A 25709-nucleotide genomic window follows, 5' to 3' on the forward strand; every position below is an offset into this window, starting at 1 on the left:
CTATCTCATAGGCTTATTGTGAAGATGAAATTAGTTAATATATGTGAATCTTTTATTAGACAAGAAATGCTAAATAAGCATTTGCTATTTTTATCATTCTATAAAGAGTAGTAGAGATATAAGCAGGATTAATAAACATCACCCAGATCTTATTCTTCCCTCCAACTCTGCCCTCCAATCTCATTTAAGTTTTCTATGTCAACACAGCATCTGGTACATGTTTCATACTCAGTTAATATTTACTGGATGAGTGATTATATTGTTTTCCCTGACTACTCTTGCCCACGCTAACTCTCCTTCTACTGTTTACCAACCCCACTTACAGTCTACATGCCATTAGTGGAAGGCTCTTCAATTCATGGTGGACCATGAAAAATAATGGCACTTGGAAAGAGCCTCACCATTAACATCTTTTGCAGGCTCCTTTGGAAATGTTTAAAGACAGTAATTCCTAAATTAAATTGTTTAAAATATTTTTATTGATATAAGAGACATAAAGAAACATACCTTAAACATAATTGTATAGATCAATAACTAATCAAAGTGAACACATGAGTTTAACATCATCAGCATCCAGCAACCCTTCTCCTGCTTCCTCCCAATCCCTCTCCATTCCATCTTTCTAAAGGTTTAAAACTGAATTTTAATGATATTTAGAAAAGGAGAGTAAAGTACCCCTCCTCATCCTCTATCAACAAAGACAAAAAGCACAAAGTTACGATTCTATCTGCCCTGCCCAAGAAATGAACTTGAATTCCACAATCTTATATTTGATTATATACTACTTTAACTGTTTTATTAAGGTAGTCATCATAAGAGACAGTAAGTATGACAGAGAGGATTAATTCCTTTTTCTCTTTCCTTTCCCCACAATTAACACAGAAGATTAAGACATGTTAAAAATATACCACTTAATATAAAAGTGTTCCTTAGAATAAAAACTAAGTACACGTTTGTTTAAGCCCAGTCAGGAAAGCAGTAACCCTCACTTCTCATTATGATTAAAGAACTTTAAGTTGTTGTAGGTCCAAAGGCAAAGGAAGACTTCAAAAGTACCAATTAGTAAGTTTCATGGAAACTCTGAGAATCATCATTTATACCACGCAACCCAGAAGTCTTAACAAAGACTACTTCTTACCACTTTGGAATGGAACATCTCTCACCATAATGAGGCAACTCTATATTTTCCACTTTTTTAGAGAAATCCCCCAAGGTAACCTGAAGCTGCCAAGTTTCTTACAGGGATTTTTCAGCCTTTCTATGACTCTGGAGCTAGAATTCCCACCAATTTGACATAAAGAGGGCAAACCCAGATTTGTATCAGTCACGTGTGACTCCACAGTATAAGTGACCTTAGCAAACAAATTATTATGGCATCAGTATCTAGACCTCCAAATCCAAATAAAAATCAATGTGTACAAGATAATAAAAATCAATGTGTACAAGAATAGGTACTTTTATGCTCAATTTAAATGATTCACTTGACAGCATTTTATTTAGCCAACAGACATTTGAGGAGTGACCCCATGTGCTAGGCAATATAGTTTCAAAAGAGGATTCAAAAATAGTACTTGTCCTCAAGGAGATGTCAGTCTAATGGAAGAGGTGGATTGTGAACAATTGATTCGTTCATTCTAGGTATGAAAATGAGGATGACAGTGAGGTGTGAGAGCGCTATGAGGAGGGGGTTCTAGGAGCACAGAGGATGTGCACCAAAATGGATTGGGGATAAGAGACAGTTGGGAGACATTTCTCAAAAGAATATTTGGGAGACCTAAACCCCATCTTCATGGACAAACAGGTTAGCCAGGCAAAACAGAAGAGGGAGTAAATAAAAAGGCACAGGGTATAAGGGAACATGATACTCAATTGCTACATGTAGGTGAGCATAGTTGGAACACAGAGGTGAGGAGGGGAAATACAAAACAAAGAGAATAGTAAGGGTCAGATCATGGGGGACACAGTATTTCACAGGAAGAAACTTGGACTTTATCAAGTTCCAGACAAGGGGAAGCCACTGAAGGATTTAAAACAAAGGAGTGACGTGAATTAGAGGAAGCCAGACTGTAGAAAGGGAGACAAAATGAGGGGTTGCGTTGAGAATGATGATTGTGGTGCAAAAGAGAATAATGGTTATGGGTACAGGCTTGGAAGGCAGACAATCTTGAGTTCTAATCCTGTCTCAACTTCTTTACCATTTACTAGCTGTGTAACATTATATAAGATCATCTAAGTCTCAATTTTCTCATATATAAAATTGGGATAAAATTACCCTCCTCAGGGAGCCTGGGTGGCTCAGTCAGTTACCCGTCTAACTCTTGGTTTCAGCTCAGGTCATGACCTTGGGGTCCTAGAATCGAGCCCCACGCTGAGCTCCCTGCTCAGTGTGGAGTCAGCTTGAGGATTATCTATCTCTGTTCCTCCCTCCTCTCTCTCTATATAAAATAAATAAATAAATCCTTTAAAAAAATCTACTCCTCACAGAGTTTTTATGGATTAAATTATTTGATGTATATAAAAAGCACATAACCAGCACTCAATAAATTGTGCTGATACTGATCATCTAAACGACTTGATAGGATGAAGTCTATGGTACAGAAAAGAAAGATGTGCATTAAAAGATATATACCAGAATGTTCTTAGCAGCAGTATTCTTAAGAGCCCAAACCAAACAGCCATCAATAGTAGAATACATACAGTATGGTATAGTCAAACAATGAACTTTTACACGACCTGAGAAGGAATGATCTATTGCTACTCACAACATGGATGAATCTCAAAACCACAACAAAATAAAAGAAGCCAGACCTAAAAGAATATATGCATGATTTCATTTTTACAACACAGTTTAAAAAGCTAACTTTTTAAAGTTAGTAACAAGTTAGGCAAAGCTAACTTGTTGTGATAGATGTCAGGAAGACATTTGTTACTTTTAATGCATAGGGTGGGAGTAGTGATTGTTAGGGGATGGAGGGAGGGGCTGGGAAGGGGCACAAAAGGGGATTCTGGAGTCCTGGTAATATTTATTTTCTTAACCTTCTGGGTATTTACACAGATGTGTTCACTATGTAACAATTCTTTGAAATATACACCTATGATTTACACACTTTCCTGTATTATGCTAATAAGCAGTGAAGAACTAGAGATAGTTATATGTAAACTAATTTCTCAAGAGAATGGTTTTGAAGGAGAGGTGAAAGAGAGGGTTATACCTAAGGGAAAGAGACAAGAATTAATTTATAAAATAACAAAATATTGAGAGGACAAAAGTTATAGAATCTTATCTTATTAGGGATATTTTTTAAAAAGATTTTATTTATATATTTGAGACAGAGAGCATGAGAGAGAGAGAGAAAGCATGCATGAGCAGGGAGGCCAAGTAGACACTTGATCCCAGGACCCTAGGATCATGACCTGGGTGGAAGACAGGCACTTAACAGACTGAGCCACTCAGGTGTCCTCTTATTAGGGATCTTAAGACGTCCCCAAAATTTAATTCTGGATCATTTTCTATTTGAATACTTTCAGTTACAAGGATTCCTTTTTTTTTTTTTTTTTAAGGATTCCTTTTTTTTCCTTTAAGATTTTATTTATTTATTTGACGGAGAGAGAAAGATCACAAGTAGGCAGAGAAGCAGGCAGAGGAAGAAGGGGAAGCAGGCTCCCTGCTGAGCAGAGAACCTGATGTGGGGCTCCATCCCAGGACCCTGAGATCATGACCTGAGCCGAAGGCAGAGGCTTAACCCACTGAGCCACCCAGGCACTCCTAAGGATTCCCTTTTAAGGGTCTGTTTTGCTGATCATTTCTTGTGAGTTAAATAAATTAACATTTATTTACTTACTTACTTATTAAATTAACATCTTAAACAGAACTTATGTTTGTGCTTTTAAAAGTATCACATTCCTTCTTGAGCTTAAAAAAAAAGTTTCTAGGGCTGCCTGGGTGACTCAGTCGTCATGATCCCAGGGTCCTGGGATTGAATCTCACATCAGGCTCCCTGCTCTGCAGGAGGCCTGCTTCTCCTTCTCCCACTACCCCTGCTTATGTTCCCTCTCTCACTGTGTCTCTTTCTGTCAAATTAAAAAAAAAAAAAAAAAAAAAAAAAAACCTTAAAAAAATGTTTCTGAATAATAGAGCTGAATAACAGTATTAGCCGGATATAGATCTCTATTCATCCAACTGAAGAATTACAGGTCTTGCATTTACTCTCCTACTTTAAAACACCTTCTCACATGTTGTCTCTTTCATTTGGAATTCTCTATCCCAATTTCTTCATCTGGAATATTCCCAACTATCTCTTATAATTCAGATCTTACATTACCTTCACAGAAAAACATTTCTTTGTGGGTGCCCATCTTACTCCTGCCCCCTCGTCAGCCTGGGAGTTCCCTGAGCAAAGAAACTACATGTTTTACAGCTCTGCCTGGCACAAGGTACACGCTGTCTACTCAATACATGCTTGATGGATAAATGAATAAACAAACGAAAAATGCTACCGAGATGTAAGGCAGTGTCATATAAGTAAGTAAAATGAATAGAAATTTTCTATCTTTTGCAGCAATTATAACCTTAGGTTATAAAGGTTTTTTTTTTTTTTAAAGATTTTCACTTATTTGACAGACAGAGATCACAAGTAGGCAGAGAGGCAGGCAGAGAGAGAAAGAGGAGGAAGCAGGCTCCCTGCTGAGCAGAGAGCCCGACGTGGGGCTTGATTCCAGGACCCTAAGATCATGATCTGAGCCAAAGGCAGAGGCTTAACCCACTGAGCCACCCAGGCACCCCAGGTTATAAAGTTCTAACAAAAAACCCCAAGAAAGAACATGCCCTGAGTTGGCCATCAGCTACCTTTATCTGGATGCCCTAAAACCCTGCATATACATATAAGTGATCTATACACATCCTTGTCTTTTGAGGTAAAAGATTTATCTATAAGCTCCACAAATCTGTCTTCCTTAACTTGAGGAACAACCATTGTTAACGCTTCTGTTAGTATGTTGACTTCAAATCACTGCTCCAAGATGTTTATAGAAACTCAATAGTGCAGTAATTCTAGGTCTGACTCTAAGTGTTAAAAAAAAAAAAAAAAGCCACATTTAAATCCACTAGAGATGTCAAACCAAATCTTCAGAGCAAAAGACAAGATCCCAAATACAGCCTCCTACTCTGCAAGTGTGTTTACAAAATTCATTTTAGTCTTTCTGATTTACCAGGCAATAAAGATACAATCATTATTGTACTTGCCTTCAAAACTACTCATGAATCAATTTAAAACAATGCATTCTTTCAGATGACTATAAGTTAAATGCCTCACAATATTAATTTAATATTCACTCAAATGGTGTTTGTTATTTGCCTTTGCAAGGTAAAAGACGCTCCTGGCTAAGACTGATGAACTGCTCAGTTGAAAATTTGACTCTTAGGGTAAGAAAATCCATCCACACAGAAAATGGAAGAAAAGAGAAAGAAGACCATATGCCATTGAATTCAATGAACTCTTCATTTAAAATTCTCAGTATTGGGGCGCCTGGGTGGCTCAGTGGATTAAAACCTCTGCCTTCAGCTCAGGTCATAATCCCAGGGTCCTGGGATCGAGCCCTACATCAGGCTCTCTGTTCAGCAGGGAGCCTGCTTCCCCCTCTCACTCTCTGCCTGCCTCTCTGCCTACTTGTGATCTCTGTCTGTCAAATAAATAAATAAAATCTTTAAAAAAATAAAAAAATAAAATTCTCAGTATTTACCAAAAGAGCTCAAGATTTTTGCTTAGGGAGGGAATTTGGAGGGGGTGGGGGAGGAAGTAATGTGGGTGACATTTCTCCAAGGAAAACAATCCTTGATTAATTCATAAACAACTAAGCAGGAATAAAATGTAGGAAACAACTATTTAACTCATTATATAACTTTGATTCATAGTGGTAATAAATGTCTCATAGGGCTATAGAAGTTTGCTTCTAACTGCTTTTCCTTTTCTCCAGTCAGACTGTCTGGCAACAGGCTTGTTATTATGCAGCCAATAGGGAAAGAGCAAGTAAGCCATGCCCTGTGAGGAAAAAGTCCATTCAATTAACTTTCCTCCCTTCTAAGGTACCCAACTACATACAAACAAAACGCAAAGATCCAGAATTCCTTTTTGGTTTTGTTTTGTTTGTTAAAGATTTTATTTATTTATTTGAGAGAGAGAGAGAGAGCACGAGTAGGGGAAGCAGCAGGCAGAGGGGGAGGGAGACGCAGGCTCCCCACCGTGCAGGGAGCCTGATGCAGGGCCCAATTCAGGGCTTGATCCCAGGGCCCCAGAATCATGACCCAAGCCGAAAGCAGCCTCTTAACAAGTGACCCACCCCGGTGTCCCCAATCAGAAGTTCTTAAGGAGAGAACTTACATATACGAAGGACAAATCTTAACACACAAAAAAAGACAACAGACAACGGACTGGGACTGGAAAGAGGACAGTCATCTCCGTTTGTATTATGGTTCACATTTTTCCCCCTTACAATTCGAGAAATGTTAAAAAGAAAACCATAAGCCCAAAAGGCATTACTTAGGTTAAGGCCCCAAGTCAGTAAACCAAGACCTAATATCTAACCTAACTACAGTTTCAACCACCAAGAAATGTAATCTTTAACTAATCAACATGGAAATTTTCTGGTCAGCACTAAGATGTTTACTAATAGACTCTCTGTTCCTCTTGGAGGGTGACCTTGCCTTCAATAGTGGATTCTTTGTTAATAATTTCGTCTTTTCCATTCCCTCTCTACCTTAAAAAAACTTTCCTCTAGGCCCTCAGAGCTCCCTCTACTTGCTAGGTGGAACACTGCCCAATTCATGAAATGATTACTAAGGCCAATTAGATCTTTAATATTTACTTGGTTGAATTTTTGTAACATAACAGGAACTAATTCTGTAGGTAGGAAACAAAATCTGAGAAAAAAGACAAAATGAATAAAAAGCTGAAGAAGAAATCATTTAGGAAGGAGCAAGAGGCAAGGAATTTCAGGAGGGAATGGACTGTGTAGCTGGGAGGAAGCCACTCTGCCTTTACAGGCTTCAGTCTTCTCATCTCTGAAATGAGGGGACTGAGCCCCAGCAGATGTTCTAACTCTAGTATCCTTTATGTTTTCAGAATGACAGAAAATTTGGATAAATGACTAACGAACATTAATGGCTTTACACATTAAATCATTTCGTGAATCTCTGTATACTTCTAAAGAGCATATCTGGAAATGTGGCTTATTGACAGTGGATATGCGTAGGTAATGGTGACTACAATGAAATCAAATAGCGTGACAAGCGCAGCAACTCCTTGGTGTCCTGGGCAGGTCAGTGGCTGCAGAAGCCACTGTAGGAGTGCCCTTCCACAGGTCCCCCTCCACCTTCCACGCTGGGGATAAAATTAAGCAACAAGAAGGAAGCAGTTCAGGGCAGCTGGGTGGCTCAGTGGGTTAAGTCTTCAGCTCAGGACATGATCTCAGGGTCCTGGGATCAAGCCCCATGTCGGGCTCTCTGCTCTGTTTCCCTCTCTCTCTCTCTGCCTGCCTCTCTGCCTACTTGTGATCTCTCTCTGTCAAATAAATAAATAAAATCTTTAAAAAAAAAAAAAAAAAAAAGAAGGAAGCAGTTCACGCAGCATCAGTGGACTGGGACTAAACCAAGACCAAGGCCCTACAGCCCAGTCTCCATTAGCCTGATAATCGCCAGTGTTGCCTACCTCCCTCTGGGTTCCTGGGCCAGCAGGATGCTGGGGCGAGATGAGGAGTCCACAGCCAGAGACACTGATCCTGTCCCACTGGCAAGGAACCAATAACCAAGAAAGGAGCACCCCATGAGGGCTCACTGCAGAAACCCAGTCAGTTGGTTCCAGGGCCTGCCAGTTCTGCAGGGCGCCTTCCTGCCACCGCCAGCAGCCCCAGCCCACCGCTGGCACCAATGTTGTGGCTGTGACAAGGCCTCCTCTTACCAGACCAAGTGGCCATGTGCTGGCTGGTACACACCAGCGCCTGCCCCCTCTGTGTCCCAATCACCCCAAGACCTTCTGCTATCCCTCCAAGCTTGCAGCCCTCGGCCACACACACCATGCCACCAATGTCCACCCCTATCCTTGCCCACACTGCTCCAAGACTTTTTCATTCCCCTCCAGACTGGCTGCACAAAGCCTGTGTCATGACCCCCCATGGCACCAGGCAACCAGGCAGGGCCACAGCCCACCATCGCTGCTCCAAACTGCACCTAGGCCTTTGACCAAAGATGCATCCTGCTGCTTCATCAAGGCAGCCAGCATCAGGCTGACACTCTGAGGCAACATGAGCGAGCCCTCCCCTTAGCTCATGGTCCCCTTTGCCACCAGCTTGAGTCAATAAAGAAAAGGTGGCATTTCTAAGCTGGGCTGGCAAGGAGATTGGCTCCACCTGGGCTGGAACTTACAAGGCTGAGAAACTCTTTCCTCACCTGTTTTGGGGAGGGGAAGATGTCACCCACAGAGAGTTAGCACTGGGCTCCAAACCATGGACTTGGAACTCTAGTTCCAAAGCAAGTCCTGACTCCAGTTTCCCTCTCCTCTTCATGTGGCAAAAGTAAAAAGTCTGCCACCATTGTAGTTTGGTGAGGAGTGTGGGGAAACAGGGTCTCTCCTTACTGTTTTAAGTTAAACTGGATCTTCCATTTTGGGAAGGAAGGAAAGAAGGAAGGGAGGAACAGAGGAAGGAAGACAATAAGATTCTACTAGATTAATTCTACAAAGGGAAGGTCACACAAAAGATCATGAGTCAGAATGGCTCTGGCCTACTCATAGCAGCACTGGAAGCCAGAAGACAAATGGAGCAATGCCATCAAAATTATGATGAAACTTCAAGTGTAAAATTCTATACCCAACCAAACTAACAATCAAATGTGAGGTAAATAAAGACATTTTTCAGACGTATAATATCTCAAAAAGATTATGTCTCGCATGCCATTTCTCAGAAGAAGCATTCTGTCAAAACACAAGGAAAAGCTATGACAAAGGAAATTGGAGAAATATCACATGAATGAGGCAAATCAAATCCCCAGGATGATGGTGACAGAAACACCAGGGACAGTTACGCATGAGCAGAGAGAGCAACTCATCCATAATGAATAAGTATGACTCAAGAGATAGCATATTGAAAAAGGACTGATATCACCAAGATAGCTTTTGGTACTGTAATGGCCTTTTAACCTGACAATGTTAAGGTAAGTCTTCTCCAAATTCATTTTTGTGCAATATTTGCTTGGCAAGTTCCTGCTTTCGCTTCTATGCCCTACTTCCTGAATCAGCCCAAAGACCCTCATTTTAATCCAAAGAAAAACTCTACTTTGACCTATTTCTCAGAGTTGGAGGTTTGTCACAATGAATTTAGAAGCAGAAAATATAGAACAGTTCATTACCTCTGACCATGTTCCTGCTGGATATCCTATAAGAACACAGACGCTACTACAAACCTAACAAATGCCTTGAATATGATAAGCCCTATATTTCCCAGGATCCACTTGCCCAATGACTTCGCCAAAAGGTGCCCTTAGCAACTATAAGGAAGTTGAAACTAGATTATGATTCTAAAACAACAGCTTTTCTCTTCTAGAAATATTTTATTGAAGAGGGATAATAATGCCATTTTTTACACAGCCGGGTTTATACTTTGCTATTCAGCTTTTATATTAGCCACTTTTAATGTCACTTTACACATAAATATTTAAATGAATATAAATAAAGGAATTAAATATTTGCTTATAAAGGTTTTGAAAATTATTATAAAGGAAATAAAACCTGCTGACAGGACAAGTATGATGGCACCAGCAATAGTGAAAAGTTATCAATGCAACTGAAAGTTTTTGTAGCAATGTGGGCTCTAGAAGCTCACCTTCAAGGGAAAAGAATTTCCTCTCCTGAATGTCTAGATGAATGTGTTAGCTTCTCAAAATTTAACTATGTGTGGTTCATAGAAATTATTTCCAGTTATATTAAGTACTCAGTGATTTTACCAACATGCCAAATTCAATCATTCCCAATTATTCTCAAATCAACCTTGGATTTTTCATTCTCTTTTCTTTATTTTATTTATTTATTTATTTTTGCACCTATAGTGTAAAAACACTGAACCTTATCTCACTGAGCTTATATAAATAAAATACTTTTCAGAGTATTTTCCTTGATTCATTGGAGAATTTCTGAGCTCAGAGCTCCTGAATGTTCTTCACTGCAGTTTGGGGGATATTGTTTTGTTTTTTAATTACCTTCAATCTTCCTTTATTAATAGAACTTAGAGGCTTCAGTACAAGTTGTTTTGAGCCTTTAAGGACAAAGATTAAGTCCTTAAAGAATAATATTAACCTACTGCTGGTAGACATAGTTCTTCTGCTTGAACCAACAGTCACTCACATAGAAGGACAAACTATTGTAAACTACTAGGTAACTACTAGTATATTTTACAAATAGAGTTCATTTAGGCAAAGGGAAATTCCATGTCTTCTAGCTTGCATTCTCTAACTCAAAAAATCCAAATTACAGAGTCTACGGTTGTTAAGGGCTGCTGTCCCTCAACTTTTCTTAATAAATTTAGAAAAGAAACAACAAATTTAGAAAGAATCAACAAAGCCAATTCAGATTCATCTCTTTCTCTGTTCCTCACTTCTTATGTTTAGCCAGGCTCCTAGTTTCTCCACGCCATTCTCTTAATTCTAGGCCTTTTTACAAGCCATTCTTTCTCCACATCACTTGCCCATTTAATCCTTCAGTTCTCGGCTCAAGCGTCGCTTCCCCAGAAAAGACTTCCCTGGCCATACCCTGTCATGACATCTTGTATTTCCTCTTGTGTAACACTCATCATGCTAAACTCCAAGTTCCAAAGGGCTGGGACCATGTCTATCTTATCCACAGCCCTATCCATATCATTTAGGATAGCATCTGCAAAGACTTGTTAAGCTGCACTGAAGTTTTTATCACTAGATTTTAAGCAAAATATTTATAATTTTCAGTAAATCGGCTTAGGAAATAATTCAAATTTTCTGAAGTAAATACCTAACTTTTAACCTTTCCTTCTTCCTCCATGTTCTCACTTTCTTTTACTTCTTTCAAAAGTTAACTACTGGTTTCCCTTGGGCTAGAAGAAAATGTCAGATTTATTGTAGGACTGTTTCAATAATATATTTCAAATTATACGTTTCAAATTATAATATGTTTCAAACAATAACATGTTTCAAATTATAACTATATATCATAATTATCTTATAATTATAATATTGATAATCATCCATTCAACAAGTATTTATTATGAACCTATCAGATACAATATTAATTACATAATATATGAAGTTATTGGTATCTACTTGTTAATAAGGACATTGTAGCTCTGTACTTGCCCTGTCCTTTAAAAAGATAGTACAGTAGATACTCTCTCTCAATGATGAAAGAACACATCAGCAATGGTCTTTTCTTTAAAATGTTCTAGAGGGAAAATCTGAGAAACAAGAATAGGCAAGAATAACTCTTAAATACATTGCATCTTGGAGAGGCAGGCATAAATACACTTAACAACAACAAAAGAATTTAAACAAGTATTTTGATAGACAGTCTCCTCACCTTAGAGTTTGCATTATCCCAAATGGCTAGACCAAAGTAGTCCTCTTCCAAAAGATTGAGGTGCTCACACACTCGCTTAAGCAAATCTTGCCCCTTTGCATGTTTCTGCAAAGACAAACATATTCTGAGGTTTTCTCTTATTCTTGTGTTTATCATCAAATAAAATAAAATGTCACTTCTCAATTTCCTCTTTTATCCTTGGTTACCACCACTTTTCAGATGGTTTATACAGTAGAAGTAGAACAATATGTGTTATAAAAATCCTGTTTCTTAATTTGTCATCTTAAATATGCAACACACTTATAGTGGCTTGGAAATAGTGCTAGAATTCAAGGCAAAATTTTACCTTCCCTTCATCAACCATTCCCGGCCTCCATCTTAAACGTCACAATCTTTATTTTTGGTGCAGTACTTCCTGAAGCTTGCTATGGGCTGCTGTCGACATGACCACCTAAATTCACTGACTCTAATGTCAACACTGACAGTTAACTGTGACTATGGAAATCATTCAGACTTGCAGCCAGCCGTTCTCAGTCCAAATGTCCCAAGAGAATGAGCTATGTCTCAGCTCCTTGCTGAAAAACGCATGAAGTCTAGATACCCTACAGACATTACCATTTGTGGTGGCTTTTTTAGTTGTGCTATGAATCATTTTCTTAAGGTTTCTTTACCTAGAAAATAAAACCACTGCCAAATTTGGGTACTAATATTCCTACTTAGCCTGACTTAGAGGCTAAAATAGGATAGTCAAAAGTCCTGGCTCCTCCATTTACAACCTAGATCAATTCTATTAATAATTCTGAATATTAGCTTTCTTATATGTAAAACTGTAAGATTATTTATATCTATCCTACCTAATGGAATTGTTGAAAAAAAAATCAAACATGCTAATGACCTCTGAGAAATATATTTTTTAAATACTTCAAAAAAGTTAGAAATCATTTTTGACACACACATGTCCTCTCCATGAGCAGCGTTATTTTTAATGACTTAATAATTCATATAGCTATTAATTCATTTTCAGACTTAACTCATCTATTGTAATCATTTTCTTCATTTTTTTCTCTCTTATGTTTTCACTCCAAATGACAGAATTGATCTGGGGAGTCTTCATGTATAGGTCCCTACTCCCTTATTTATAATTCCAAAGTCCAGAAGCTCTAAAAAGTAAAATTTTAGGCTTTTCGGGTTGGGGGAGGGGGCAGATTCCAAAGTTCATTTGAAAGCAAATTCTGACCTGAGCTATTACGAGGCTATTTATGGTCTTTCTGTACCTGTCTTAGAATGAATCCTGGTACTGCCACACACCCTGCTGTGTGTGTTATGAAATATGCAGCCAAAGTGTTTACTGCCTTTCTAAAACCAAAGTATTTTGAATTCTGAAACATATCTGCCCCCAAATGTTTCAGGTATAAAGAACCCAGATCTGGACATTGGTCCAAATGGGAAGAATGTGTGAATTAGCTTTTCCCATCTCTCAACTGGGTAGTGGAGAGAAGCAGAAAGAACAGACCACAGGTCCTTGGTTAACAGGATAGCAGCTATTTTCAAAGTGCAATACTGTATTTTTCTTGATTTCTTTTTTAAAACTTGGAGAGGGAATGTCTATTGATAGATATAGGGTGATATTTTAGACTATTACTGCTTTGATAGATTTGCATTTGCATATAAATAATTCAATTCATAATTACCTAAAATACAAATATATGTGAATTATATATGTTTTATCAATAAAGGCTATTATTAGTAATAATCACATTGTTTAATATCAATCACATCATAACTGATAATTACTGCTCCGGTTAAAAAAATGATTAGTAGATTTTTAGGGATTTTAACTTGTCTTGAAGGAGCAAAAAATAACCAAGTAACACATTTTTATTCAATCCTGACTCGATCACTTATTTTTTCAGAAAACAATAAAGTATTCTAAAAAATGGCATTACTTGACTTAAATTTTTTATATCCTATTTCATAGTGCTAAAGAAATGGATTGAATAAACCAGGGCTTATTACAGTTTAGATCTGGGACAGCAGAAATGACCACCCAGTAACTTTTTCACAAATATAATTATGAGGATAGCTAGATTTAATATCAGAAATTAAGGCTACCTGGGAAATCTAGTCATGGCAGGTCACTCTATAAATAATAACCAATTGTTTTTAAACAAAATTGTTTTGGATTATAAAAGTAACACATGCTTGATTCACAAGTTTTGGCAGATATAGACAAAACTGGAGAAGAAAGTAAGGCTCAGTAATAATTGTTCCAGACCTCCACTTCCAGAAAATCCCTATTAACATTTTAGTCCCTGGAAATAGTCACTAGAACTACTTACTCAACCCTACATGAATGAATTTGTATGAATTATGACTATGGAAATTAAAATGCACTCACATCCACAACACATTCATAAACTGTGTCATCCAACAAAGAAACCTTGCAATGCATGTTTCTGTGTCTTCTGATGGATTTCTGGGAAGCTTTTAATTCTCTTTCTGCTTTTGACTCAGGACTTTCTTCTTTTACTTCTATTTTAGAGCACTCTTCAAGGTCTCCTCCTTCCTTAGTTTCAAAGTCTGGATCTTCTCTGTGTTCTTCCTGAGCGGGCTGCATATCCATGACACCAAGTCAGTAATAAAGACATTTCACAAAATATGCTGTATACATTTTAATAACTATAATAATGCTACCAAGGAATGTGGTGAATTAGAAAAACTGTTAAAACAAATATAAGTGACACTAAGACTATATAAATTATCTATAAAAGATATTATGAGGGGCACCTGGGTGGCTCAGTCATTAAGTGACTGCCTTCGGCTCAGGTCATGATCCCAGAGTCCTGTGATCGAGCCCTGCATCTGGCTCCCTGCTCAGAGGGAAGCCTGCTTCTCCCTCACCCACTCCCACTGCTTCTGTTCCCTTTCTCACTAGGTCTCTGTCAAACAAATAAATAAAATCTTTAAAAAAAAAAAGATATTATGAACTCCTAAAAGATCTATACACTATGCTATTCTCAAAACTTCTCAGGTAGAATCCATCTTTCAAATCAACAAATGAAGTTCTCAGGCAAACTATAGGACACCAATATATGGCTCTCAGCATTATATATTCTTCCTGACTATACCATTATATATATTTTAAAGATTTTATTTATTTATTTTTCAGAGAGAAAAAGAGCACAAGCATGGAGAACAGAAGGCAGACGGAGAAGCAGGCTCTCCACTAAGCAAGGAGCCCCATGCAGGACTCGATCCCAAGACCCTGGGATAGTAACCTGAGCTGAAGGCAGACACCTAACTGACTGAGCCACTCAGGCATCCCACCATTATATATTATTAAAGTTTATCAAAACATTACCATCTCTGCCCTATGCTCCACAATTTTAGCAAGGTACCTTTATGAAGTATAAAATGAGATGTGATTTATCACATATTCTAAATCTTATGAATGGCTAAGAGAGAGTCTTGGAACCAATTTTAGAGCATAAAACAACATATAAACTAGGCTAACAAATGTAACTACCAGTTAACTCCTTTCTACCTTTTATCAATCATGCCCAAAGGGAAGAAGATTCTAAGAAGCAAGAGACTTGAAATCTGGGTTTCCTAAAGTTATCATGAAGTCATCGCAAAGTTTTACAGGTAAGTGAAACAACATTTTGACACATACTCTCTTACTTCCAACATAATAAAACTGCTGAAAGATTCTTAACTAAACCTCATTAATTCTTTTCTTTCAGAATATAAGGTTGACATAAAGGAAAAAGGACTTAATTATTTAGCTCCTGAATTAGATATTGGAAGTGGTCTAAAAGGCTCCTTCCCATCCTTTGTAAACCTTTTATTTTTTTTTTTAAAGATTATTTATTTATTTATTTATTTGACAGACAGAGATCACAAGTAGGCAGAGAGGCAGGCAGAGAGAGAGGGAGGAAGCAGGCTCCCCGCCAAGCAGAGAGCCCGATGCGGGGCTCAATCCCAGGACCCTGAGACCATGACCCAAGCTGAAAGCAGAGGCTTTAACTCACTGAGCCACCCAGGCGCCCCCTTTGTGACCCTTTTAAATGTGACCTCTTCAAAGAGTCCTTCAACTGGCTATCTTACCTATCATATCCCCAGTCTGCTATTCATGTCAGTACCCTGTTTATTGTTTTCTTAAAATTTCTTTTAATAAATAATTACTTTGTATTTACTAATTTTTGTCTCTTCCATTAGACTATAAAATGTCATCAAGAGTAGGGATTATGATTGTTTTATAACAACAACAACACTATATAACAATTAAAATCGATCAGTTACTATTCTAAAAGCATTATTTATAGGAACTCACTTTATCCTCATTATATCCTACACCTCAAACTAATATAACACTGCATGTTAACTATATTGGAATTAAAAATTTTTAAAAAGAAATTAAGTTTATGATATGAAAAAAGTAAAAACAACCCAATTGCAAAAAAAAAAAAAAAAGTGAAGGGGATCAAGAATACTTATCATGATGAGCACTGAGTAATGTATAGAATTGTTAGCTCACTATACTATACATCAGAAACTGATAGAACACTGTATGTTGACGATACTGGAATTAAAACTAAAAAACAAAAAAGAAAAGTCTAGAGAAAGAAACTGAAGCCCGAGAAGTTAAACTCGTCCAGCATCATTCAGTTAAAAAGTTACATAACAGTCTGCCTCCAGAATTCATGATCTTAAACCTCTTTGTCATATTATACCAATTATATCCAGCTTAGGGTCTGGCACACATAGTAGGTTTTTAATAAATATGTGTTGAATGAATAAATAAACATTAAAAACTGACATGGCTTCTGAAAAATCCAAGGTACCAGACATAAAGACTGGTACAGTCTTATGATGCAAACTTACTTTTAAAAAATCTGGATAGAAAAGGACAACTCGAGTGAAACTCTATCACACATATAGAAATATGGTTAAACAAATAAACCCTTACCTATAAGGTTCTGATCCACAAGGTTTTGATTATAATTACTGGCTTCTAAAAAGCCCCAAACAGTTTTCTCCTTTAAACAGTATCTCTTTGGGGCACCTGGGTGGCTCAGTGGGTTAAGCCTCTACCTTTGGCTCAGGTCATGATCTCAGGGTCCTGGGATCGACCCCCAAGCCTGCTTCCACCCCTCTCTCTCTCTCTCTGCCTGCCTCTCTGACTACTTGTGATCACTGTTTGTCAAGTAAATAAATAAAATCTTTTAAAAATAAATAAATAGTATCTCCTTGAGAGTTATTAACAGTACTATTTTTTTTCTCTTTATGTATAAATACCTGCATACAATCTATCACAATTCTGATTTAATAAAGTTTCAGTGAGGGACGCCTGGGTGGCTCAGTTGGTTAAGCAGCTACCTTCGGCTCAGGTCATGATCCCAGGGTCCTGGGATCAAGTCCCACATCGGGCTCCTTGCTCGGCAGGGAGCCTGCTTCTCCCTCTGCCTCTGCCTGCCATTCTGTCTGCCTGTGCTTGCTCTCTCCCCCCACCTCTCTCTGATAAATAAATAAAATCTTTAAAAAAAAATTAAAATTAAAAAAAAATAAAGTTTCAGTGAATGAAACTTCAGTTAAATCTAAAGTTAACTTTGTCCACCATCTGTTTCAGCTTCAGTACAAATGTTATGATCTTTAGATAAAACAGACCAGCCCTGATTCAAATGCTAACTAAAGCAAAATATGGATTTTTTTTCCCTACATAAAGCAGAGGAGAAAAAAGGCAGTTAAAAACTTCCTCAAAGTTCAAGGCTTCCTGAAAGATAATGTAATTTAACTCTTTTGGTATTTCTAAAATTAAATTAAATTAATGATATTAAAATACATAAGGTTTCTTTGCCTTTACTGTTCATGTTAAGTAGTAATAACTAACATTTAATGAGTGGCAGGCAATGTCTTGAGAGCCTTCTGTGTTTATCTTTTTAATCCTTTAATAGCCAAAGGAGGTGAATTTTATTCTCATTGCACAAGAGGAGGAAACTGATAAAGCTATGATTTTCTAGATCGATTTCATAGCTTGCAGGTTTATTTATTGGTTTTTAAAGATTGTATTTATTTATTTGGCAGAGAGAGCGCACAAGTAGGCAGAGTGGCAGGCAGAGGGAGAGGGAGAAGCAGGCTCCCTGCTAAGCAGGGAACCCAATACTCAATCCCAATACTCTGGGATTATGACCTGAATCAAAGACAGACACTTAGGGCACCTGGGTGGCTCAGTGGGTTAAGCCGCTGCCTTCGGCTCAGGTCATGATCTCAGGGTCCTGGGATCGAGTCCCGCATCGGGCTCTCTGCTCAGCAGGGAGTCTGCTTCCTCCTCTCTCTCTCTCTGCCTGCCTCTCTGCCTACTTGTGATCTCTCTCTGTCAAATAAATAAATAAAAATCTTAAAAAAAAAAAAAAGAGAGACAGACACTTAACTGAATAAGACACTCAGGCACCCCATATATGCATGTTTACTATTACATTATACAGTAAATCTTCTTTTCAACTTTGTTTCACAAATAGCAAGTAGGTAACTACAACTTTATCTTAAATTTTACTGTTAGCACTTTTTATATACAAGTAGTATTTCTAGAAATACATGTAATATTTTTAGAAAAATCTAATTAAATTGTGTAGCCCAAACCTGAGACCTATACCAAAAAAATGTAGGATTTATATTTTTAACAATACAAATAAGCATGCTCACATGCTTCAAAAATAAAAACCCCTTTAAAATAGCTTTTAATTTGTTTTAAGGCTAAAAACAAATGGGATTCCTAGAAAATAGTTTCAGTTATACTACTAATACTTTCGAATATTTTTTTGGACAGATAAATTCACAACCCATGTTTAGTATGTGCTATATATGTACTTGTTAAATTTTAATGTGCATCAAATTACCCAGCAATCTTTGTTAAAATACAGATTCTGATTCAGCAAGTCTGGAGTAGAGCCCGAGATTCTGCATTTCCAACAAGCTCCAATGCTGCTAACCCAATGATCACTCTTTAATAGCAAAGCATAACTGTGACACAATTAAGGACCTAAGCTACTGTATATTACAGTAGTAGGTGATATATCAAAGGTGATATAAAGGGCTAGCCTTCCTTATCTATAACTAACATTCTGGTAATATGATCTGGTTGGAGAAAACAGTAACAATAAGGGTGCCTGTGTGGCTCAGCGGATTAAGCCTCTGCCTCGGCTCAGGTCATGATCCCAGGGTCCTCGGATCAAGCCCCACATCAGGCTCTCTGCTCAGCAGGGGGCTTGCTTCCTTCTCTCTCTGCCTGCCTCTCTGCCTACTTCTGATCTGTCAAATAAAAAAAAACAGTAACAATAAGGCAGGCATGGCTCAAACATAGCACATACCTCTGGATAGCTTGAATCTACTACATAGCTTTTTTGAGGACTTTCATAAAAGGACCACATTTGCAGATAAACTGTCTCACTCCTAAGAATTCCAACAAAATGAACTTTAAACCACCTCACCTTTTCCCACTTCTCATTAAAAATCTTGGACTTGCAGAATGGCTAAAATTAGCAAGTCAGGGGTTGGTGAGGATGCACAGGAAGGGGAACCCTCCTACACTGTTGGTAGGAATGCAAGCTGGTGCAGCCACTCTGGAAAACAGCATGGAGGGTCCTCAAAAAGTTGAAAACAGAGTTACCCTATGACCCAGAAATCGCATTACTGGTTATTTACACTAAAGATACAAATGTAGTGGGGCGCCTGGGTGGCTCAGTGGGTTAAGCCTCTGCCTTCAGCTCAGGTCATGATCTCGGGGTTCTGGGATCGAGCCCCGCATCGGGCTCTCTGCTCAGCGGGGAGCCTGCTTCCTCCTCTCTCTCTGCCTCCCTCTCTGCCTACTTTTGATCTCTGTCAAATAAATAAATAAATAAATAATCTTAAAAAAAAAAAAAAAGATACAAATGTAGTGATCCGAAGGGGCATGTGCACCCAAATGTCTATAGCAGCAATGTCCATAAAAGCCAAACTATGGAAAGAAGCTAGATATCCATCAACAGATGAGTGGATAAAGAAGATGTGGCATACATATATACAATGGAATACTATGCAGCCATCAAAAGAAATGAAATCTTGCCATTTGCAATGACATGGGTGGAACTAGAGGGTATTATGCTAAGCAAAGTAAGTCAGCCAGAGAAAGACAATTATCGTATGATCTCTCTGATATGAGGAACTTGGGACACAGGGCAGAGGGTCATGGGGGGTAGGGAGTCAAAAATGAAACAAGATGGGACTTGGGAGGGAGACAAACCATAAAAGACTCTTAATCTCAGGAAACAAACGGAGGGTTGCTGGGGGGTTGGAGGGGTAGGGAGAGGGTGATGGACATTGGGGAGGGTATGTGCTATGGTGAGTGCTGTGAATTGTGTAAGACTAATGATTCACAGACCTTTACCCCTGAAGCAAATAATATATCATATGTTCATTAAAAAATCTTGGACTTGTTCTATTATCACAGCTAATTGATATATAGGCTGAATAAACCCATTTGATAAATACTTCTTTCATTTTGTTTTCTTTGCTCTATAAAATGTAAATATAAAAGTATAGAGTGCATCTTCTAAAAAGTCAAGTTTCCATTGATTACATTAATTTTTTCACAACAGAAATTTCAAAGCTTCATTTTATTTATTCTTATCAATGCCTAAGTTAACTGATTAGTAAAAAATAATGGCAAATGTTATTAAGTGAAAAATACAGTCAATACAGTCTTCATTACACACCTCCCTCATTCATACATCCTTACCTGTGTTTCTGCACTGCTTAATGAATGAAGATCCAAGGATGGGTCTGTTTTGAGTTCAGGTTCAGGAGCTGCAATTGGGGCTTTTAAAATGATCTCTTCATCAAGACTGGTTCCAAATTCTATCTCTTTCTGACCTCCTTCACATTTCTCTTTAGCTGACTCTACGTCTTTGCCTTCTTCCTCAGAAACCTGAGACTTAGGCCTTTTGAGAAATGAGGAGAATAGCCGTGACAGGCCCCTATTTTCTGATGTCCGCTCCTTGTTCTTGGTTAAGTCTTCATGTGTAGGAGTATCTCCATTAGATGTTTTCAGCTTCTGCTCACACTGATTATCTCCCTCAGCTGCCTCCTGAGAAGCCTCCTCAAGCTGAGTTTCTTGTTGGCCTGAATTTGTGGCTCCCTCACCTTCTTCCTTCTGTTGTTGGTGCTGTGAATTTTCAGCTTCCGCCACTAAACTCTTCTCTGTTGTCATGATGTTGCTATTAAAAAGAGAGGAGAACTCTTATAATCAAAACTGATTACTGTAGGCAAAACCTTAAATCGTGCCAAGCGTGCCAAAATTAATATATTTAGGTGTTTAATCACCCACAGACAGTACTCCAGTCCATTAAGCCTGAGACCTTCAAATAAAGTACAAAAATATCTCACCTATACATCCCGAATAAATTATTAATGCTGTCACTTGCTAAATATATGCACATGAAGAAATTACCTTACTCCTGAGGCCAACTTAGTGAAATGCATATTTCAAATTCAATGCTCTGACTGTATATAGCAAATACCCTTTATCTTTCCTAAAAAGATCTTATGCTTTTTAGCATGCTTTGAGGGTATCAATCTAATAAAGATGCAAAGTTTGCAGGAATTATTCTTGTAAACATCTCTATACCCCAAGAAATTATGAGATCAAAGGTCCCCAACTCTTTATTGTTCTTTTTCTTTATATTTCTTAAAATGCACAGACTTCTCTACTAAGAACAGCAAATGAGAATTCTGATCATTTATCAGAAAACAATGTCAAGTATCTGATTAAAATAATCACCAAAAAAATCCTTACATTTTCATGTTATAATACTAAATTACAGTCTCTTGCAGAAGTATCCTTCTTTAAGTTCCTTAAGACCTTTTTTCCTTCTGAATAATATGACTTTCCATGGTCAGCATTTTTTAAGAATAGACAGTGGAATTATTATGATAGAGAAAAATGTAAAAATAACAGAAAAATAAAGAAACAAAATGGAGAAGAGAGATTTAGGGGTGCCTGGCCACATCAGGGATGGGCTCAGTCTGTTAAGCGTCTACCTTTGGCAGAGGTCTTGATCCCAGGATTCTGGGATTGAACCCCACATTGGGCTCCCTCATCAGTAGGGAGTCTGCCCCTCCCTCTACTCCCAGCTTATTCTCTCTCTTGCTATCTCTGTCTCTCTCTCAAATAAATAAATAAATAAAATCTTAAAAAGAAAATAAAGTTTAGAGAAGACAGATTTAGAAAGCAAATGCTGAGTGCAAAAGAGAGAAGGCAGGCATGCTACAGAGCTCACATATTTCAAAACTGTTGGTTTCTAGCCTCTTGATCTCAAAATCCCAACATTATTAGTCAGGTCTCACAATCATAGCCAAAGAACACTGTCGCATCTAGTTTACTAAAGAATAACCAGGGGCACCTGGGGAGCTCAGTTGGTTAAGTGTCTCACTTCAACTCAGATCATGATCTCAGGGTCCTGGGATCAAGCCCCAGAGTTGGGCTCTGTGCTCAGCATGGGACAAGCTCAGTCTGCTTGTCCCTCTGTGCTCAGCATGGGACAAGCTCAGTCTGCTTGTCCCTCTCCCTCTGCTCCTCCCCTTGCTCATGTTCTCTCTCTCTCTAAAATAAATACATAAAATCTTAAAGAAGAAGAAGAAGGAGAAGGAGGAGGAGGACAACCAACACACAAGAAACTTCTGTGACAACAGGAAATAAAGTTAACTATTAATGATCTTACACTTTGATTCACTCCTATACTTAAAAGCACTCCACTCAAAAAGTAGCATTTACATTCTCTTCACATCTGCTTCACATTATTTAGATAAAGTAATTTTATTTGAATGTTCACAATCCAAATTAATGAACTATATTTAGCTCATTACTTTCTCAGGCTCTTCGCACTTGCTGTTCTCTCTACGTATGATGCATTTCTCCTGGCAATTACTTTAAGCAATAAAAATATGAAAATATTTTAAGCAATAAAAAATTCAAAGCACATTTTCTATTCTCATTTACTAAGTCACAAAAATTACTCTGTGGTAATAAAATATGCAGTTCAGTCTTTATAAACACTACTTAAAACATTTACCAACCAATCTACATTCTTAGTTTGTTACCCTTGAGTGAGTTACATTTGTACTTAAATAAAAGAAATAATATTGTCATCAGTTCCTCCTCATATTAGGAGTAGGCAACTGACTTTTCTAAAAGTCTTCTTCTTTAATCTCTAAGTAATCGAACCACCAGAAAGAAAAGCCAGATATCAAACTACTATTTATTCTCGAAGAGTAGTGATTTGACTTGATAGCATCAGTTTACTTCATACTTCCTTTCCAAAAATAGAGGACAGGATGAAAACTTAGCATTAGTTACCACGGGTTTCAGATACGACTTTATCATTCACCCCAAGGAAAAGGTTCTGAAACCACTTCTGTATTGAAATCTTCCCATATGACAGATTTTGCAGCAAGGTCTCTCATAAAGACCTATTTTTAAAAATTACAAATCTTTTGTGAAAGTTTTAGCAGATATGAAAACCACTTATGCCCCACTTCAAACAGTCTTTTATTTGCATCCTTCTGTAAACCAAGAGTATTTACCTATTCCTGTGCTTTATAATTTTTTCGTAGAGTTCTAAAAATAGAAAAGATCCTCCAAGGATATTCCTATAATTACTTTCACATGAAAGGGAGTCTCCAAGAAAGTAGCTGAATGAGTACAAGTACTCAATTGTTTAAAAAAAAAATACACACAGATGGTAACAATCTCTATGCTATATATGGACTTGTTAAATTTTAATGTGCATCGAATCACCTAGGAATCTTGATTCTGATTCAGCAAGTCTGGAATGGAGCCTGAGATTCTGCATTTCTAACAAGCTCCCAGATGTTACCAGGGCTACTGGCCCAATGACCACTCTTGGACTCTCTGAGTAGCAAGACATAAAAAAAAAAAAAAAAAAAAAAAAAAAAAAACGATTACTTTTGGAATATACTCAAAATGCCTAAGAAATAAAGATAGCAAAAAGCTACTTTTAGAAAGTAGAATATGAACAGTGAAAAATACTTGACACAAGAAATGCTCAACAAATGCCCACTGAATTAATGAGTGAAGCAAAGGAGGCAACACGTGGTTAAACACAGAAGCTGAACCACTAACATGTTTCAGAATTCTTTTTGTTGCTTAATCAAAAGACAATTGAAAATTTTAACTAGAGCCATGGCAATTCCAAATTGTCCAAGTAGTCATTACACTTGCCCAGAATCGTGTTCTTGGTATCTCAACTGGTATGATCTCTTTGACACATTTAGGAATGAATTATCAAGACATATGAATGAAGTGAGTCAACAAGTTTATACCTTATGCTATGTTCACAAGTGTGGCTGTCGTCTGTCCCAATACACTGCCACTACAATATCATCAACTGAATCCCTTATGCTGTGTCTTTTACTCCCGTGACTTATTTATTCTGTAACTGGAAGCCTGTATCTCCCACTCCCCTTCAACCATTTTGCCCAACCCTCTAACCTCCTCCCCTCTGACAACTGTTAGTTTGTTCTCTGAAATTATAGGCTTATAGGTCTGATTCTGCTCCTTGTTTGTTTATTCATTCACTGTTGTTTTGTTATTGTTTTAGATTCCACTTATGAATGGAATCATATGGTATTTGTGTTTCCCAGTCTGACTTATTTCACTTCACATAATACTCTCTAACTCCACCCACGCTGTGGTGAATGGCCAACTCACCCTTTTTATAGCTGTGTAATATTCCATTATATATAGCTACCACATCTTCCTTATCCATTTCTCCACTGATGGACATTTAGGTTGCTTCAATATCTTGGTTATTGTAAACAATGTTGCAATAAACATAGGAGTGCATATATCTTTTCATATTAGTATTTTCATTTCCCTTGGGTAAACACTCAATAGTGGAATTATTATATAACACTGTATGTTAACTGCAATCAAATTTTTTAAAAATTAGCTACCAAGACACTATCAGATCACCACATTTTAACTCTTTGTATAGTGGTTATAGTCTAAAACTACCTTGCTTATTTACTTTTCTTTTTTCCTTTTTTGAATTGTCTGCCCTCCATAATAGAATGTACAACACAAGAGGAAAGCATCTCTGTTTTATTTAGCAGAAACTCACAAATACGTAGATGTGTCTGATTTAAATATTAGTTGCTCAATAAATATTTTTAAATAAAAAAGACATGATTAAAGAATCAGAGAATAACATCTATCAGTGCAAAACTGACACACTCTACCATATCACTGGACATGCATGAAAAACTGAACATAAGTAAAAAATGGATTCGAGCACAACATAAGGAACAGGCATACAAGCAGAATGACAAAAGAATTCTACTGGAAGGAACATACTGTAACCAACTTTGGGTAATATCATATATTCAATGCAGGAAAACAATAAAGAAATCAGACAACGTAGTTAGTGTTCAGCAATGATGCTACCATTCAGAGTATGCAAGGAAAAATAAAAATAATTTATTAAGGAAAGTTTTCATGCATGTTCTTTCCAGCCATGTACACATGGGTAGCAACACTGTTTAGTAAGCCCCACAAAAGCAAAGGGGTGTGGGGTTAGAGAGAATATTAAATGCAAACAATAAATCAGGCAACTATCTCCAGTTAGCTCTGAGGCTGGTCAGAATTAAGCAAAAACTAAACAGCAGAAAGAAAATATTCTATGGACCATTTACTAAAAGCTCAAATAAACTCACCCTGACAAATCTATTATACCTGCAGCCAAGTTCTTCCTGTTACAAATGATAAGATGGGTAACCAGAGAAAAAGATATAAAGAAACCAAGCAGCAAAGACAGGATAAATGCTCTACAAACAGGCCCTTCCTGTTTGCAGTAAACGATATCCCTTTCATTCTGGATACAAAATCCAAAAGGAGGTATCTATTTACTTAATGTCAGAAAGAAGCCTTTTGATTAAAAAAAAAAAAAATCAGCACTTTAGACAAAGCAATGAGTTCCCATTCGATCTCAATCCTAATCTTTCAAACCCTTGGAATTACACCCCATTTGGTATAAAACAAGATAAACTTGTTTTAATAGTGTGCATCTG

At 37.5% G+C, this 25709-nt stretch overlaps 1 protein-coding gene across 25 annotated transcripts in view; it reads right to left on the reverse strand.

The window, feature by feature from the left end:
• EPB41 (erythrocyte membrane protein band 4.1) overlaps positions 1-25709 on the reverse strand; it is a 197691-nt gene that overhangs the window by 86099 nt on the left and 85883 nt on the right. For 24 of the 25 annotated variants that reach the window (XM_032360839.1, XM_032360837.1, XM_032360842.1 and 21 more), the window contains exons 2-4: positions 20362-20839; positions 13987-14199; positions 11589-11693 (exon numbers count right to left, since the gene is read on the reverse strand). In XM_032360839.1, coding sequence (XP_032216730.1) covers positions 11589-11693; positions 13987-14199; positions 20362-20832 — 789 coding nt within the window. In that variant the 5' untranslated portion in view covers positions 20833-20839. The remainder of the gene's footprint in view (positions 1-11588; positions 11694-13986; positions 14200-20361; positions 20840-25709) is intronic. The other variant, XM_032360856.1, reaches the window with a different exon arrangement.

The sequence above is a fragment of the Mustela erminea genome, chromosome 10, assembly GCF_009829155.1.
Source record: "Mustela erminea isolate mMusErm1 chromosome 10, mMusErm1.Pri, whole genome shotgun sequence".
Lineage (NCBI taxonomy): Eukaryota > Metazoa > Chordata > Mammalia > Carnivora > Mustelidae > Mustela > Mustela erminea.